At 42.1% G+C, this 14,365-nt stretch overlaps 1 protein-coding gene across 1 annotated transcript in view; it reads left to right on the top strand.

The window, feature by feature from the left end:
• Positions 1-14,365, top strand: part of SPATA48 (spermatogenesis associated 48) — a 64,637-nt gene that overhangs the window by 44,685 nt on the left and 5,587 nt on the right. The window contains exons 6-7 of the mRNA XM_006069707.4: positions 4,775-4,816; positions 6,136-6,243. Of these exons, the coding sequence (XP_006069769.4) occupies positions 4,775-4,816; positions 6,136-6,243 (150 nt within the window). The remainder of the gene's footprint in view (positions 1-4,774; positions 4,817-6,135; positions 6,244-14,365) is intronic.

The raw sequence follows: 14,365 nt of genomic DNA, 5'->3' as shown, positions 1-14,365 counted from the left end.
ACAAGAAAGTCAGGAAATTGTTTTCTCACAGGTTCAAGGACTTTGGCTACATAATATTGACACATGGTGGGAGAATTCATCATTTCTTGAGACAACACAGTCCATTGATACCGTTTATGAGGCCTGATATGATTAGGATAAGGAAGAGAGAAAGCAAATCTCGCTCGGTCTAGAGGGTGTAAAGGTATAGTAAAAAAGCAGTCTTGTAAATCTATAATAATAATATGCCAGTTTTGAGGAATAGTGGTAGGTGATGGAATTCCTGATTGCAATGCACCCATAGGTTTCATAGATATATTAACTTTTCGAAGATCTGTTAAGAGATGCCATTTGCCAGATTTCTTTTTTTTTACAAAAATGGGAGAATTCCAAGGGGAACAAGATTCTTCAATATGTTTTAATTTCAATTGTGTATCTGTAAGTTCCTTAGCAGCTTCTAATTTCTCTTTTACAAGGGGCCACTGCTCTGTCCAAATAGGCTCGTAATTTTTCCAAGTTATTTTAATAATTGTATTGTTAATTAAATGAGCAGTGGCCCCTAGGAAAAATGTGGATTATATATTTGAGTTTGCCATTGCATAAGTAAATCTCTTCCTATTGAGGGGTGCATCTATCACATAAGGTCATAATGTTGCAGGCTGGCCTTCTGATCCCTCACATGGATATATTTGGACATTTTGATAAACCTCTTGTACTTTGGTTTGAGAAACTCCTGCAATTTGGCAAGAAATTCTCTGTATAGGCCAAGATTTGAGCCATAAATGTTTGGAAATAATAGTAATATCGGATCCAATGTCAAGAAGACCAGAAAATATTTTGCCATTAATTTTGATATTTATATTTGGTCATGCATATTCAGATACTATTGATGTCCATAAGGATTGCTTTTGATCTGTACTACCAAATCTACCTGTCCGTATACCATTAGAGGAGTTAATAGAAATGTAAGGTAAAAGAAGTAATTGGGCAATTTTGTCCCCCTTTTTGAATTGCCATAGTATCTGAGATGACATGATAATTTGAATTTCTCCCTTATATTCTGAATCAATTATTCCAGGGTGAACAGTAATTCCCTTAAAAGTCAGACTAGATCGGCCAAGTATAAGACCAAAGGTTTGTGGGGGTAGGGGTCCATAAGGTCCGGTAGGTATTCTAGAGGGGACTGCTTGAGGAAAAAGGATAAAATCATTTAGAGCTGGTATATCGACTGCCGGATGTTGAGGGTTTGAGGGAAAAGATGGAGTTTGCCCCTGGTTTTTGTTGATGGGGACCCAGGGAGTCCCCATCTTTGAGTTTCCTGAAATAGGATTTCCCTCAACATCATATTTAGATTGACATTCTTTAGTCCAATGTACCCCCTTACGACAGCGAGGGCAGACTCCTGGCGGTTTTTTAACAGTTTTAACTTTTTCTGTGCGTTTTTTAGGGCAGTCCTTTTTTAAATGGTTCTTATCCCCACAAACAAAACATCCTTCATTCCCCTTTTTAAAGGCAGCAGCCATTGCTTCAGCTAACATTTGCATTTTCTGAGTTTCTGATCCTAAGTTGCGACAAGCCTTCAAATAATCAATATTCCTGGACTCACGAATCGGAGTGATGGCTCTCTGACACTTCTGATTCGTATTCTCATATGCAAGCAGTTTTTCTAACTGCACTCTGACTTCCTCTCCGATAACACTACAGGAGATAGCAACTCCCAGTCTAGCTAAAAAATCAGCATAGGCTTCATTAGGCCCTTGTAATATCTTTGTGTAGCTACCTTTAGGTTCCCCTTGAGGAGTAATTCGATCCCAAGCTTCAAGGGCAACTTCTTTCAATTGCTCATGCAACAAAGGAGGGCATTGTATCTGAGCTTCCACTGAATCAAATTGCCTCATACCAGTTAACATTTCAAAAGTAATTTGGTTTTGGGGAGTGCCAGCTCTAGCATTAGAATTGGCACGATCTTGGACCACATCATGAAACCACATTATCCATTGAAGATATTCTCCTGGTTTAAGAAGAGCTTTTATCAAAATTCACCAATCATAAGGAATAAAATTTCCAATAGAAGATGCCATAGCGTTTAGAAAAAGGTGAATGAGGGCCATACATAGTTGCAGCCTTTTTCATTTGTTGCATGTGAGAAAAATCAATGCCTTCATATTGAGGTATTAGTTGTCCTTGAGCATTAACATTTCTTAACACAGGAAGGGCAAAAAGATCATTGGCCTCAGAGACTCGAGATTGCAAAGCCAGTAAATCAGAAGGCCTTCGTCATGAAGGAGAAGGGGTGGACCGTCCGTTTTCATAAATACGAGTGCGTGTTAGGGGTTTATCATTGTCATCAAAAAAAATATTGTTGGCTTTAGTGTCAAAGAGAGCATCAGAAGAATCATTATCAGATTCATTTTGTCCTCGAATCCAGGAGACCTTCGGTTTCGTGCCCATTACAAGAGGAGGAGGAGTGCATGGGACAGTTGGAGCAGGGATGGTGGGAAAGTTCTGAAACATTTTATGTTGCTCTAACTGGGCCTTTTGTAAAGTCTCATCATCTAATTCATATTCATATAATGAGCATTCTGCTTGTTGACGAATATCAGGGGGGCCAGAGTTGCCTTGAAATGGCAAGATCACGGCTTTAATGAGGACCCATAAGGGCCAGAAATCTATTGGAATATTTTTTCCCCGTCTTGTGGCTCATTCAACATTCTCTTTAGCCCAGTTACAAATTTCTAAATCGAAACTGCCTTCATCAGGGAACCAGGGGTTATATTCAACCACTCTTTGGAGACAAGCCTCCATCCGTTGACATGAAACCAAAAGTCCCTGAACCTTAAATAAATGCTGAAGTAAAGTAGAAAAGTGGTGGGGCTTTCCACCCATTTGTCCTATAACCCTGCACTTACTGACCTCCGTAGGTCCTAATAGTCACTCCATCCGCTTACCAAGGGCGTTCACCACGTCCGTTTGGGTGCCAATTGTCATGCTCTTCGTAGACCGGGACCTGGGGACTGGAGTCGATGAGAAGGACGCAGGGGACCCAAGTCTCGAGTGAAACAAGTGTACTTTATTTGCAGAAACGCATGCTTATATATCTTCATACAAGGCAGCTTTAGGCAGTAAAAAAAAATTTGAGCAAAAACAGAGCCAAGAAAATAACAATCTTCAAAGGGCCAGAAAGCATTCCGTATCCTGAGTAAGAGGGGCATAACTGAATAGATTACCTTTAAGTAAAAGGTCACTGAAGGGAGTCACTGAAAGGAATCCAAGCAGGTGCTCTTTCTCCTGATCTCAGTCCTGAGAACTGCGTGCAGCTCTGCTCGCTCCTGTTTTCCAGAAACTGATAAGGAATAGAGAGTCCTTGAGAAACGGCACACAAAGGAAGAAAACGACATATTGGATCCCTTAAAGTTGAACGTCCCCTGACAATCGTGCAACAATTTGACAACTTGCTAAAGGCTTAGAGTATGGTAAACATTTTTTAGCAGTTAAGTATTTTAATATTAAGATATTGACTTTAGGCATAATACCATTGTACACTTAATAGACTACAGTATAGTATAAACATAATTGTTATAGGCACTGGGGAATCAAAATATTGGTGTGACTCACTTTACTGGTGGTATTCATTCACTTTTATTGTCGTGATCTATTACCAAGCTCTTAATATCTCTGTTGTATCCCTTTATTTTAATACATGTATATGTGTGTGTGCATGTATATATAAGTGTGTGTGTGTGTGTATATATATATATATATATATATATATATATATATATTCAGAAATATATGTAGACATGTAGGTACACAGGCTTCCCTGATGGATCAGACAGTAAAGAATATGCCTGCAATGCAGGAGACATGAGTTTGATCCTTGGGTGGGGAATATTCCCTGGGGAAGGGAATGGCTTCCCACTCCAGTATTCTTGCCTAGAGAATTCCATGGACAGAGGAGTTAGGGCAGGCTACAGTTCATGGGGTCACAAAGAGTTGGACATGACTAAATAGCTAGCACTCTCACTTCCTTTTCAGGCACACACGGGTTCATATACACTCATACATACATTTGAAGCATATCCAGCCCCAAAATGTTGGTTTAAAATGCCCTTCTCCAATAGAAGACATTGTAAGATCCTTGGAGAAATGGCTAATTCTGGGGTTGGAGCAGGGAAAGTACAAAATAAACCCTAAGCTCCCTGAAGTGCCCTAGGTAACTGTAGTCTTGTCTGAGACACCGAACTTCTTTGGGCCACGGAGGCTTTCTCTCCACCATGGAGGGTTACACCCAAGGCTCAGTCAACTCAAATGTCTGCCTTCTTTGTGTCTCTTTACAATCCCATGGATTGTAGCCTGCCAGGCTCCTCTGTCCCTGGAATTCTCCAGGCAAGAATCCTGGAGTGGGTTCTTCCCAACCCAGGGATCGAAGCCAGGCCTCCTGCATTGCAGGCTGATTGTTTACTATCTGAGTCACCAGAGAAGCCCCTAAGAAAACTAGAGGTCAACTTTGCCAATGTAATCATTGAGGATGAAAACAGCAAACAAAAACTAGGAGAAGAGGCTTTGGAACTAAATCATAGGAGTCAGCAAGGATTTACTCATCCTTGGCTGTTCTGTGTTTGCTTTTCATCACGTAAAGCTACATTTTCAAGTCTCTTCTGTTGTTTAAAATTACAAACTTCTGGAAGCACATTCTTTTGAGATATATCTGAAGACTTAGTAAGAGAAGTACTCTGACAACCTAATTTTTCTTAACGTCAGTAACTCAGTCGCCCATATTTTCTTTTTTTCTAAGTGTGAGTCCAAGTTCCAGAAGCAAATACATCCCTCTCTATACGTAAGTAACATTTCTTAATGTTTTAAAAATTACTAGATTTACATCTGTATTGTAGTTACTTACAGCTCAGTCACGTTTGTAACCCACTCTTTAAAACAACATACACTTTCTAGCAGATTTGTAATGTTTTCCTAGCATGGTGCCCGTCGACAGTTTCATCAAAAATGTGTTAAAGATTTTGATAAAAGAAATAAAGCGTTAGCATTTTTTTCAGTTTTCCCAAATTGGTTATTTTATGAAGTAAAATACCTTGGATACTGCTCATATTAGGTGTTGTCAACCAGAAAGACTTTTACAGTTGACGTGGAAGCTGTAATGGGGCTCACATGCTGAAGGGCAGGAAATGCGACCTCTCGCTTTTCTAAATTTAAATCTGACTTCCCGTGGGTGGCAGAGAAGTGCGTCACCCTCCACTCGGGTCTTCTGTGCTTTATACTGGAGAAACACCTTGTGTTTTAGAAGTCTTGGGGTGTTGGCACAGCCCGGCACAGACTGGGGCTGATAACAGCAGACGTTTATTTCCTGCAGTTCTGCAGTCTTGACAGCGGGGATGGCCCAGGAACGGCCCTGGTCACACGTTTGTGTCCACAGGAGGTGTAGGGAATGAGGGGCTTGTGGGGTCCCTATTATAAGGACACTAATGACTCAGGTACCTCCCGCCTCCTGATACCATCACCTTTGGGTGTTAGTATTGCAGCATATACATTTCGTTGGGGGGACATACACATTCAGATCACAGTAACTTGGAACAAAGAAAATCCAAGAAGTGGAAGAATCTGGGCCTTTCATCTTTACCCCCGCTCCCCCCGTTACTCTAGCCTCTTCTGCTCCCCAGCTAAGTTGACTCCTTTTTCTATGAGTGGCCCCAGAAATGCCTCCAGGACACCCTCTCACTTCCACTGATGGATTGGGCCTTCTCTCAGGCCCGGAGGCACACTGCTGGTTTCCCAGAACCCCAGGCCTGTTTCCGTCTCCACAGAAGCCTCCTCCACTCTGGGACACCACTCCTGCCTGCCCCAGGCCATCTCCAGGCTCCAGGGAAGGACTTGGCTCATGGCTGCAGACAGCCTACTTCTTTGCTCAGTAACACAGGCCAGCTGTTACTCACTCTGGCCCAAACCGAAGATCAATTCTTACTCTAAAAAGGAAAATCTCCTTACTTTATTTTTTAGGGCAAATTGTTCCATCACTGTGGTTAATGTATTACATTTTGAATTTTGATCTGTTTTGGAAAGATTTCCTTTGCAAGTTAGGGTATGTTCACCTATGTTTTCTATGTTTCTAATAAAAACTATAAAAAAGTCTTTGCTTCCCAACAGTGGTTGCGTTCAGTCTACAAATGCTGATGACATTGACAACCGCTGTGGAGACGTCACATCTCTCGCCAAGCCTCGTAGCTCTGAAATCCTTTATACAAACTCAAGTCGGTGAGTTCCACCTGTGATTATGCCTCTTACGTTATTATTAAGGAAGAAACGTGGTCATTAAGGCTTTTCAGTGAATGAAGCAATAGAAAAATGGCCTTGAATAAACAAGTTCCTACTGAATAGTGCAGGGAACTATATTCAGTGTCTTGTGATAAATTCATAATGGAAAAGAATATAAAAAAGAATGTGTATATAACTGAGTCACTTTGCCATATAGCAGAAATTGGAACAACATTCTAAATCAACTGTACTTCAATAATTAAAAAAACAGAAAACGGCCTGGTACTGACCACAACTTAAGAAGAAACATATTGTTTCCTGAAAGAACTATAGTTTCTCACAAAGGAGATTACAGTTTTGAACACTGACTAACCTGGGTTTACATCCAATGTTGTATGAATATATATATATATATATATATATATATATATATTTGCTTTCACCCATGGAAATACTGAAGCTCAGAAATTGCTTCATTAGGATAATTCACAAGACACACTACAATAAGCCGATGTTCTGTGTGGTTTTTTAAAAAAATTTGTTGAAGTAGATTTACAATGTTGTGTTAGTTTCTGCTGTACAGCAAAGTGAATCAGTTATACATATATATATATATATATATATATATATATATATATATTCCACTCTTTTTTAGATTCTTTTCCCATATAGATCATTACAGAGTGTTCAGTAGAGTTCCCTGTGCTATTCAGCAGGGATTGTATTAGTTATATATTAGTTATATACTTCATATATAGTCGTGTCTGTACAAGGGCTTCCCAGGTGGCTCAACAGTAAAAGAATCTACCTGCCAAGCCGGAGACTCAAGTTCAATCCCTGGGTCAGAAAGTTCCCCTGGAGGAGGGCATGGCAACCCACTCCAGTGTTCTTGCCTGGGAAATCCCATGGACAGAGGAGCCTGGCAGGCTATAGTCCCTGGGGTTACAAAGAATTGGACAGAATCAGCGACCAAACAACAGCAAAACAGTATGTGTATGTTAATCCCAGTCTGCTGTTTATCTCTCCCAACCCTTATTCCCCAGTAACCATAAGTTTGTTTTCTGCGTCTGTGACTCTGTTTTGTAAATAAGTTCATTGGTACCATTTTTGTTTAGATTCCACATGTAAGTGATAGCATATGGCATTTATCTTTGTCTTCACTCAGTATGACAATCTCTAGGTCCATCCATGTTGCTGCAAATGGCATTATTTTGTTCTTTTTCTGGCTGAGTAGTATTCTGTGGTAATCATGGACCAAATTTTCTTTATTAGGCCCTGAGCTGTTGCACATCACTGCTGGTACACCTTCAGTTTCTGTGATGACTGGAAGGCTTGCAGGAGAATGTAAGCCTATAGTGTGAATCACCAACAGTATTTTAAATGTCAGTTGCTCTATTTTTTTTTTAAACATCCGTTTTGCCAAAATAACAAACCAGCTCAGTTTCACATTGGCTGTCCTTCATACCTGCTCTACATCCCCTAATAATTTTGAATTTTCATGTGTTACACATTCTGACACCCTAATTCTTTTGACTACTTGACCAAAGTAAACTATCTTTCAAAAGTAACTTGGGTTTTAAATTATATTTCTACAACTTAATGCATTGAAGAAATAAATGAGTTGTTATATTTCAACCAGTAAGAAATAAAGGAAGAAAAGAAGAGAGAGTACATAAAGTATCCCAGGTACTGTACCAAACACTTGGCCCTCACGTAGCTTGCAAGCCTGAAGGGCCGGTGAGCTCCACACTCCAATAATGATAGTATAAGGCAGGATGGGGTGAGGCTCCTGAGAAGCAAGTTTAGTGTTCTTGATCTTGGTTGTATGGAGAGGTCACTTTTATCCACAAGCCTTGAAGGCTGTGATGTTTTAGCTAAGTCCTAAGAAAGGATTTGTCTGTTATGATTCTTGCCTAATTTCTGCAGGGAAAGGATTGCTATTAAAAGTAGAGATTGTAAAAAAAGAGTTTAAGAATGAACATAAGGATAAACTCAATTGAAAACCTGCTGGCATCAAATTTTCTAGTATTTTTCCTTTGAAATGTACATTTGAATTTTGAAGTGTTTTATGAAACATTCTTGCTGAAGAATAGAATATATTCTTCTGGATCACTCTTCAAGGAGAGTAAAGAGCAGTCTGGCAGCATTTTAAAAATTTGATGTATAACATACTGTTTAACTTGAATAAATTTGGGAGCATGCCCTTCTACCTCATCTTGATGTTAGTGTTTTTAAGAAAAGGAAATTTGAGTGGATCATGTAGAATTGGACATTAACTGTACTTACTTAAATTGGGCACTAGAGGGCATCCAAGGTTGCAAAGTTTCTTCTTTGGATGAGGTTTCAATTTTTAATAGAATTTTAATGGAGCATAGGTGGTTAGTGGTAGAGTTCTCACCTGCCCCACGGGAGGCCCGCGTTGGATTTCCCACCCATGCAGCCGCAGCGTCCCCTTTAAGGATTCCGTGGTGGCTCAGACCCCTTTAGGGCTTCCCTGGTGGCTCAGACAGTAAAGAATCTGCCTGCAATGCAGAAGACCTGGCTTTGATCCCAGGGTCGTCAGGAAGATCCCCTGGAGAACTGAACGGCTACCAACTCCAGTATTCTTGCCTGGAGAATTGCATGGACAGAGGAACCTGGTGGGCTACGGTCCATGGTGTCACAAAGAGTCAGACGTGACTGAGCAATTAACACTTTCATTCACTGTAACGTTTTAACACAGAAAAAGACTTTCTGTTTTTATTATGAGAGATAGATACAAAATATGTAGTGTCATATTTAAAATATAAAGCAAAATAACAAGGAAATGCCTATGTCCCAGGCCTAGCTAAGGAAATAGTATTTTATTCACATCTCTTACACTGCCTGTATACCCCTTACAACCTCGTCTCCTGAGTTTCCTTCCCCAACCCAGAAGTCATCGCATCAGTCTTCGTGCTTATCCTCTGCTTGCTTTGCTTGGTAGCTTTGCTACATATACTTGAACCTCTAAACAAAATTCTGTGTTGTTTCCTCAGTACCGCACTGAGCCAAGTACAGAAGACGCATGCAATGTGATGTCATCTACGTGAGGTCCAAACCCCAGAAACAGATAAACTTACTTTGTGCCCAGTAGAATACCATCCTACTGGAAAGCAAAAATGACTCTTCCTTGGTTTTCTCACCTTAAACTTTCCTAAAGGGAAACGTCTTTATGAGATCATCTTTAAGGATTTCCTCGTAACCCATGACACTTAGGCCAGGAACACTGCCTGCCCCGCCCTTTCAGTGGAAGCCGTATTTCAGACACAGTCAAGGCTACAGACTCTTGGGTTCAGTGGTTGGAATCACCAGTTTCCGCAAAAGGTGAATGCTTTCAAATGTTCCTTATTCATTGATTTTGTATTCTGGGCACCAATACATGCCCAGTGGATTGGTGGTGATTATGCTAATGGTTTTAAAATTAACTTTTAAAATTGTAGGACGGAATCTGATCATTATAGAAAAAAGTACAGAAAAAAATTAATGATAATAAAAATATAACTAAACTGTCACATAAAAACATAGCTGGTATGAAGATTTTGGCATATTTCCATCTGTCATCTGCATCCTTCATCTTTCTTGTGTGTATTTATACAGCTATAATGATGCTACATATGTAATTTTTACTGCACTCACTTTATAGCATCATCATGGGCACATGTTATTATGAACTCATCATAATATTTTATTTGTGTAGACCATAATTTTTTTTATTTTTATAGATGTACTGTCATTGACTTCCAGGGGGCTTCCCTGGTAGCTCAGCCAGTAAAGGATCTGCCTGCAATGCTGGAGACCCCAGTTTGATTCCTGAGTCAGGAAGATCCCCTGGAAAAGGGATAGGCTACCCATTCCTGTATTCTTGGGCTTTCCTGGTGGTTCAGATGGTAAAGAATCCTCCTGCAGTGTGGGAGACCTGGGTTCAATCCCTGGGTTGGGAAGATCCCCTGAAGGAGGGCATGGAAACCCACTCCAGTATTCTTGCCTGGAGAATCCCAAAGGACATAGGAGCTTTACGGGCTATAGTCCATGGGGTCTCAAAGAGTTGGACATGACTGAGCAACTAAGGAGAAGGCAATGGCACCCCACTCCAGTACTCTTGCCTGGAAAATCCCACGGACGGAGGAGCCCGGTAGGCTGCAGTCCATGGGGTCGCTAGGAGTCGGACACGACTGAGCGACTTACGACTGAGCGACTTCACTTTCACTTTTCACTTTCATGCATTGGGGAAGGAAATGGCAACCCACTCCAGTGTTCTTGCCTGGAGAATCCCATGGACAGGGCAGCCTGGTGGGCTGCCGTCTCTGGGGTCGCACAGAGTCGGACACGACTGAAGCAACTTAGCAGCAGCAGCAGCAGAGCAACTAAGCACAGCACACGCAGCACTGTCGTTGACTAGCGTCTAGGTTACATATGTAAATGTTTTCTGTTTCTTACTATGATAAATAATGTTGTCAAATACTTTTTAAGTGAATCTTTTCCATAACTTGGAGTTATTTACTAAAGGGAGACTTCTTGCAATGGACTATGAGGTCAAAACATATAAACATATTTGCAGTGGAACCATAGTTTACGTCTAGTGTGTGTCCTCACACCTTCAGTGCTCGCATTTAAGCTCACCAGATAGCACCTTCTTTTCCTTCCAAATGTGTTTATTATAAAAATAATTCAATTATATTTGTAAAAAGTAAATTACCTCTTCCTTTCAGTCTCAGTGTTGAAAGTTGATGCATATTTTAGACTTTGCTGCCAGGCCTGCATGAATGTCTGTGTGCAGGCAGCTGCACATCAGTGTGTGTGCAGGGGGGCGGTGTGGAGAGGAGTGAGATTGACAGGTGCAGTGGACACGCTCCTCAGCAGTGGGGGGGCTGTGAAGATCCTTTTTAATGGCTGCATGATACTCCACTGCAAGGTATAGTTTACGTGGGCCAAGTAGTTATTGAAATTTTTTTCTGTTGTTAAAAAAATACAGCAACAAACCTCCACATTATCTTTGCACAATCATGCACACATTTCTTTTAGAACAAATCCCTAAAAGCAGAATTCTTGCATGAGTTTTGCATTAAAATATTTTTTGATTCGGCAGGCATGACGTATTATTAAAGGATATTCAGAGTTAAGGGATTCAAGACAGTAATTCAGTCTCCACTGAAGTTCCTAACTTCTAACTTGAGCCTCCTTTGGGAAGTAGAATCCATAGTATCCGCTAGATTCAACAGGAGTTCTGGAAGTTCAGGGAACTGAGTAGGAATTTAAAAAAAAAAAGATACAAAGTCACTCCTCACTTATAATCTGTGTCAAGCAAGCAAGGGAAACATAAGGAACCCCCAATTTTTACCAAATCTGTTCTTTACCTTTCTCCTAAATACTAGAGCCATATTCTTTGCAAGAGCGTAATGAACAGGGTGGAAGAGAAGTTTTTTTCTGTTAGTACCTATCTTGTGGTTCCACATGGTTTCAAAACAGCAGATCTGTGCCAAGTCAGGACCCCAAAGCATGGAACCTTGCCCTTTCCTGAGAAAAGGGAATGGGGCTTTCTTCTGAAAGGGACCACACGGGGTCTCGGTATGTGCATCTCAGCTGGCCCAGCCCCTCCCTTGTTTTACCAAGGAGGACAGGAGGGGGCACATCCAGGTGACGGAGCAGAGCCCGCGCCCTCTGACCCACACCCAACCCCACCACACCCGGTGCTTTCCAGACCACCGTTTCCCAAACCCGCTTGGTGCTTCCACCGTGCCGTCTTCCACTAAATCTCAATCTTTTAGTTCAGGACTTCACCCAGTTTCACATTCGCTGTGCCTTTAGCTCAGTTATCTCTCTGATGAAGTATTTGCAAATAACACGTAACTGTCCAAAGTGATCCCAGGGCGGCCATGGGCTGAGTCCTGAGCCGGCAGAGGGGACCGCCCTGCCCTCCTGGGTGTGCTGCACCTTTAACAAAATCTTAACCACAGCCCAGCTTCAAGCCAGGCTATGAATAGCAGTTCCTTACATTGGCCCACACTTCTGCCTTTTCAGAGAACTTTCACATCGACTCTCTCATTTGTTTTTCAAAGTAGTGTGATGAGGCCAAAGGTGGGGGAACAGGCTCTCTCCCCACTTTACAGATGAGGAGGCTGAGGCAGAGTAAATGATTAAAGAGCCCCAGACACTCATTTTGTGAGCAGTTAAGAGAACAGGGCTCCCACTCCCCTGGGCCACCTGCGGCCAGTGAATCCTTCCTGGGGCCTCAGCCCTGCTCTGGTCGGGGCTGTTGGCTCATTTCTGTGTCCCTTTTGGACGGAAGAGGTAAAGGTTCCCTGAGAACAGAAGGAGAAAAGCATGTCCTGTAGAGCACAATGATGATAAGAGTGAAACTAATTTTTGAGCAGATCCTGGGGCCACAGTATCTCATTATATTCAGGGACGCACAGCCCAGGGACCAGAAGCATGCTGGTGCTGTTAGGACTTCTCAGCGGCTCCCTCAGCCTTCCCTCCCCTTGCCCCACCTTCCCAGGCCTGCCTCCTCCTCTCCCTACTCTTGCACTAGGCCAACACTTTGCCCAGGTACCCTGACCCCACACTCCCTGTAAGGGAACTGTGAATTTCATCACCCCAACTTGGGGAGACGTCGTCCTGAAAGACCCGGTCCAGGGTCACAGGGCAGGGGTGCCACCCTGGAGGCAGATGCCGGCCCCCAGCACACTCAGCGCAAGCATCTGGCTGCATCCCTCTCTGATGCCCCCGCTCCTAGTTCGCATCAGTCGTCTTTGCCCCACTTGGGTTCTGTTCCTCCTTAATGTGAAAGTGATCAGGAGCCTAGCCTGTTTGAGTCCTGACATAGAATAGCTCTCGATAAACAAGGCTCCAGGTGACAGATGCTGCTCAGCTGGGAGCCTGGGTTTCAGGGGTTCCACCACCCGCCAGCCTTGTTGTCTCTGGGCACATGGCTTAGACTTGTGCTCAAGCCTCAGTGCCCACATCTCTACCATGGCATGGTCCCAGGACCAAGGACATGGAGTGTTGGGAGATTAAATAAAGCAGCCCACGTAAGGGTCACAAAGGGTACGGGCTCCTGAGGATTATTCGGGCCTGTGTTACAGACAGACAGCCTGTTCCTGTTGGCATTCTCATCCACGTATGCATGACTTATAATCTACATATAACATGGTTTTCTCCATGTTTCCTTTATTTTTCTATTTGTCTTTTAATTATATGCCATCTGGGCCCCTTTTTCTCTAACTGATTTACTAAACTTCCTTATATTTTTCAAGTTATTTAATTTCTATTTTATTATGCTTTGTTGAGAAAAGCCAGTTAGTTATAAACTTAGGCAGTAATTTATTCAGTTACCCATAGTGGACCAACCCTAGGCTTATTTTGGGAATTGGGTGCCACAGAAGGTGTTCAGAAGACTAGCAACTATGGAGCAAAGACAGACATGAAGACGACTTATTTTTAAATGGGTTCCTGCTTCCGTTAGCTTTCCTTAAACGAGGGAACGGGTCTGATCATGCAGCTGACTTGGAAATTCTCTCAGAGCCTGTACTTTTCAGTGTCTTTCATCTGAAAAAGCTTATCACCCATCAGCCATGGGTCTATAGAGCATCCCCCAGAATCTGCTCTCCTGTAGTCTTGTTGCACTTAAGATGGAAAAAAAGTTCCCCTTTGTTGTCCCTGAAAAAGGGTTAAATGGAATAGATTCTAGAAGCAGCGTGGGTGAGGACTTTCATTTTCAAATAGGTGGCAGTTTATTATGCAACTGCATTCATTTCTCAAGCCCAAGCAGCTTATCATTAATACAGTCCTCTAGTTCATGTTTGTTATTTTTAGACATGATGTAATATAATCTCATTATTATAACATGACGTAGAATACTATTTAACATCAGTAACCTGTACGCCGCAGGTAAAGCACCGATAGTCGGATGGTGTTTTAGATCCAGCCCTTGCCGAGCTTCCATCTTGGCTTCTTACTGCTCTGATGGAAGGCTGTGACCTTAGAGGCATTTTCATTCTGCAGGTGTTTTAGAGGCAGTGGAAAAAAACTCTCACGCAGAGGACGGGGGTTTCCTTCATAACATGCATGGAACCTTTGATGAATTCGGGGAGAGATATAACAT

This window comes from Bubalus bubalis, chromosome 8, assembly GCF_019923935.1.
Source record: "Bubalus bubalis isolate 160015118507 breed Murrah chromosome 8, NDDB_SH_1, whole genome shotgun sequence".
In the NCBI taxonomy this organism is placed as follows: Eukaryota; Metazoa; Chordata; class Mammalia; order Artiodactyla; family Bovidae; genus Bubalus; species Bubalus bubalis.
This window is presented reverse-complemented; position numbering and strand designations above follow the sequence as displayed.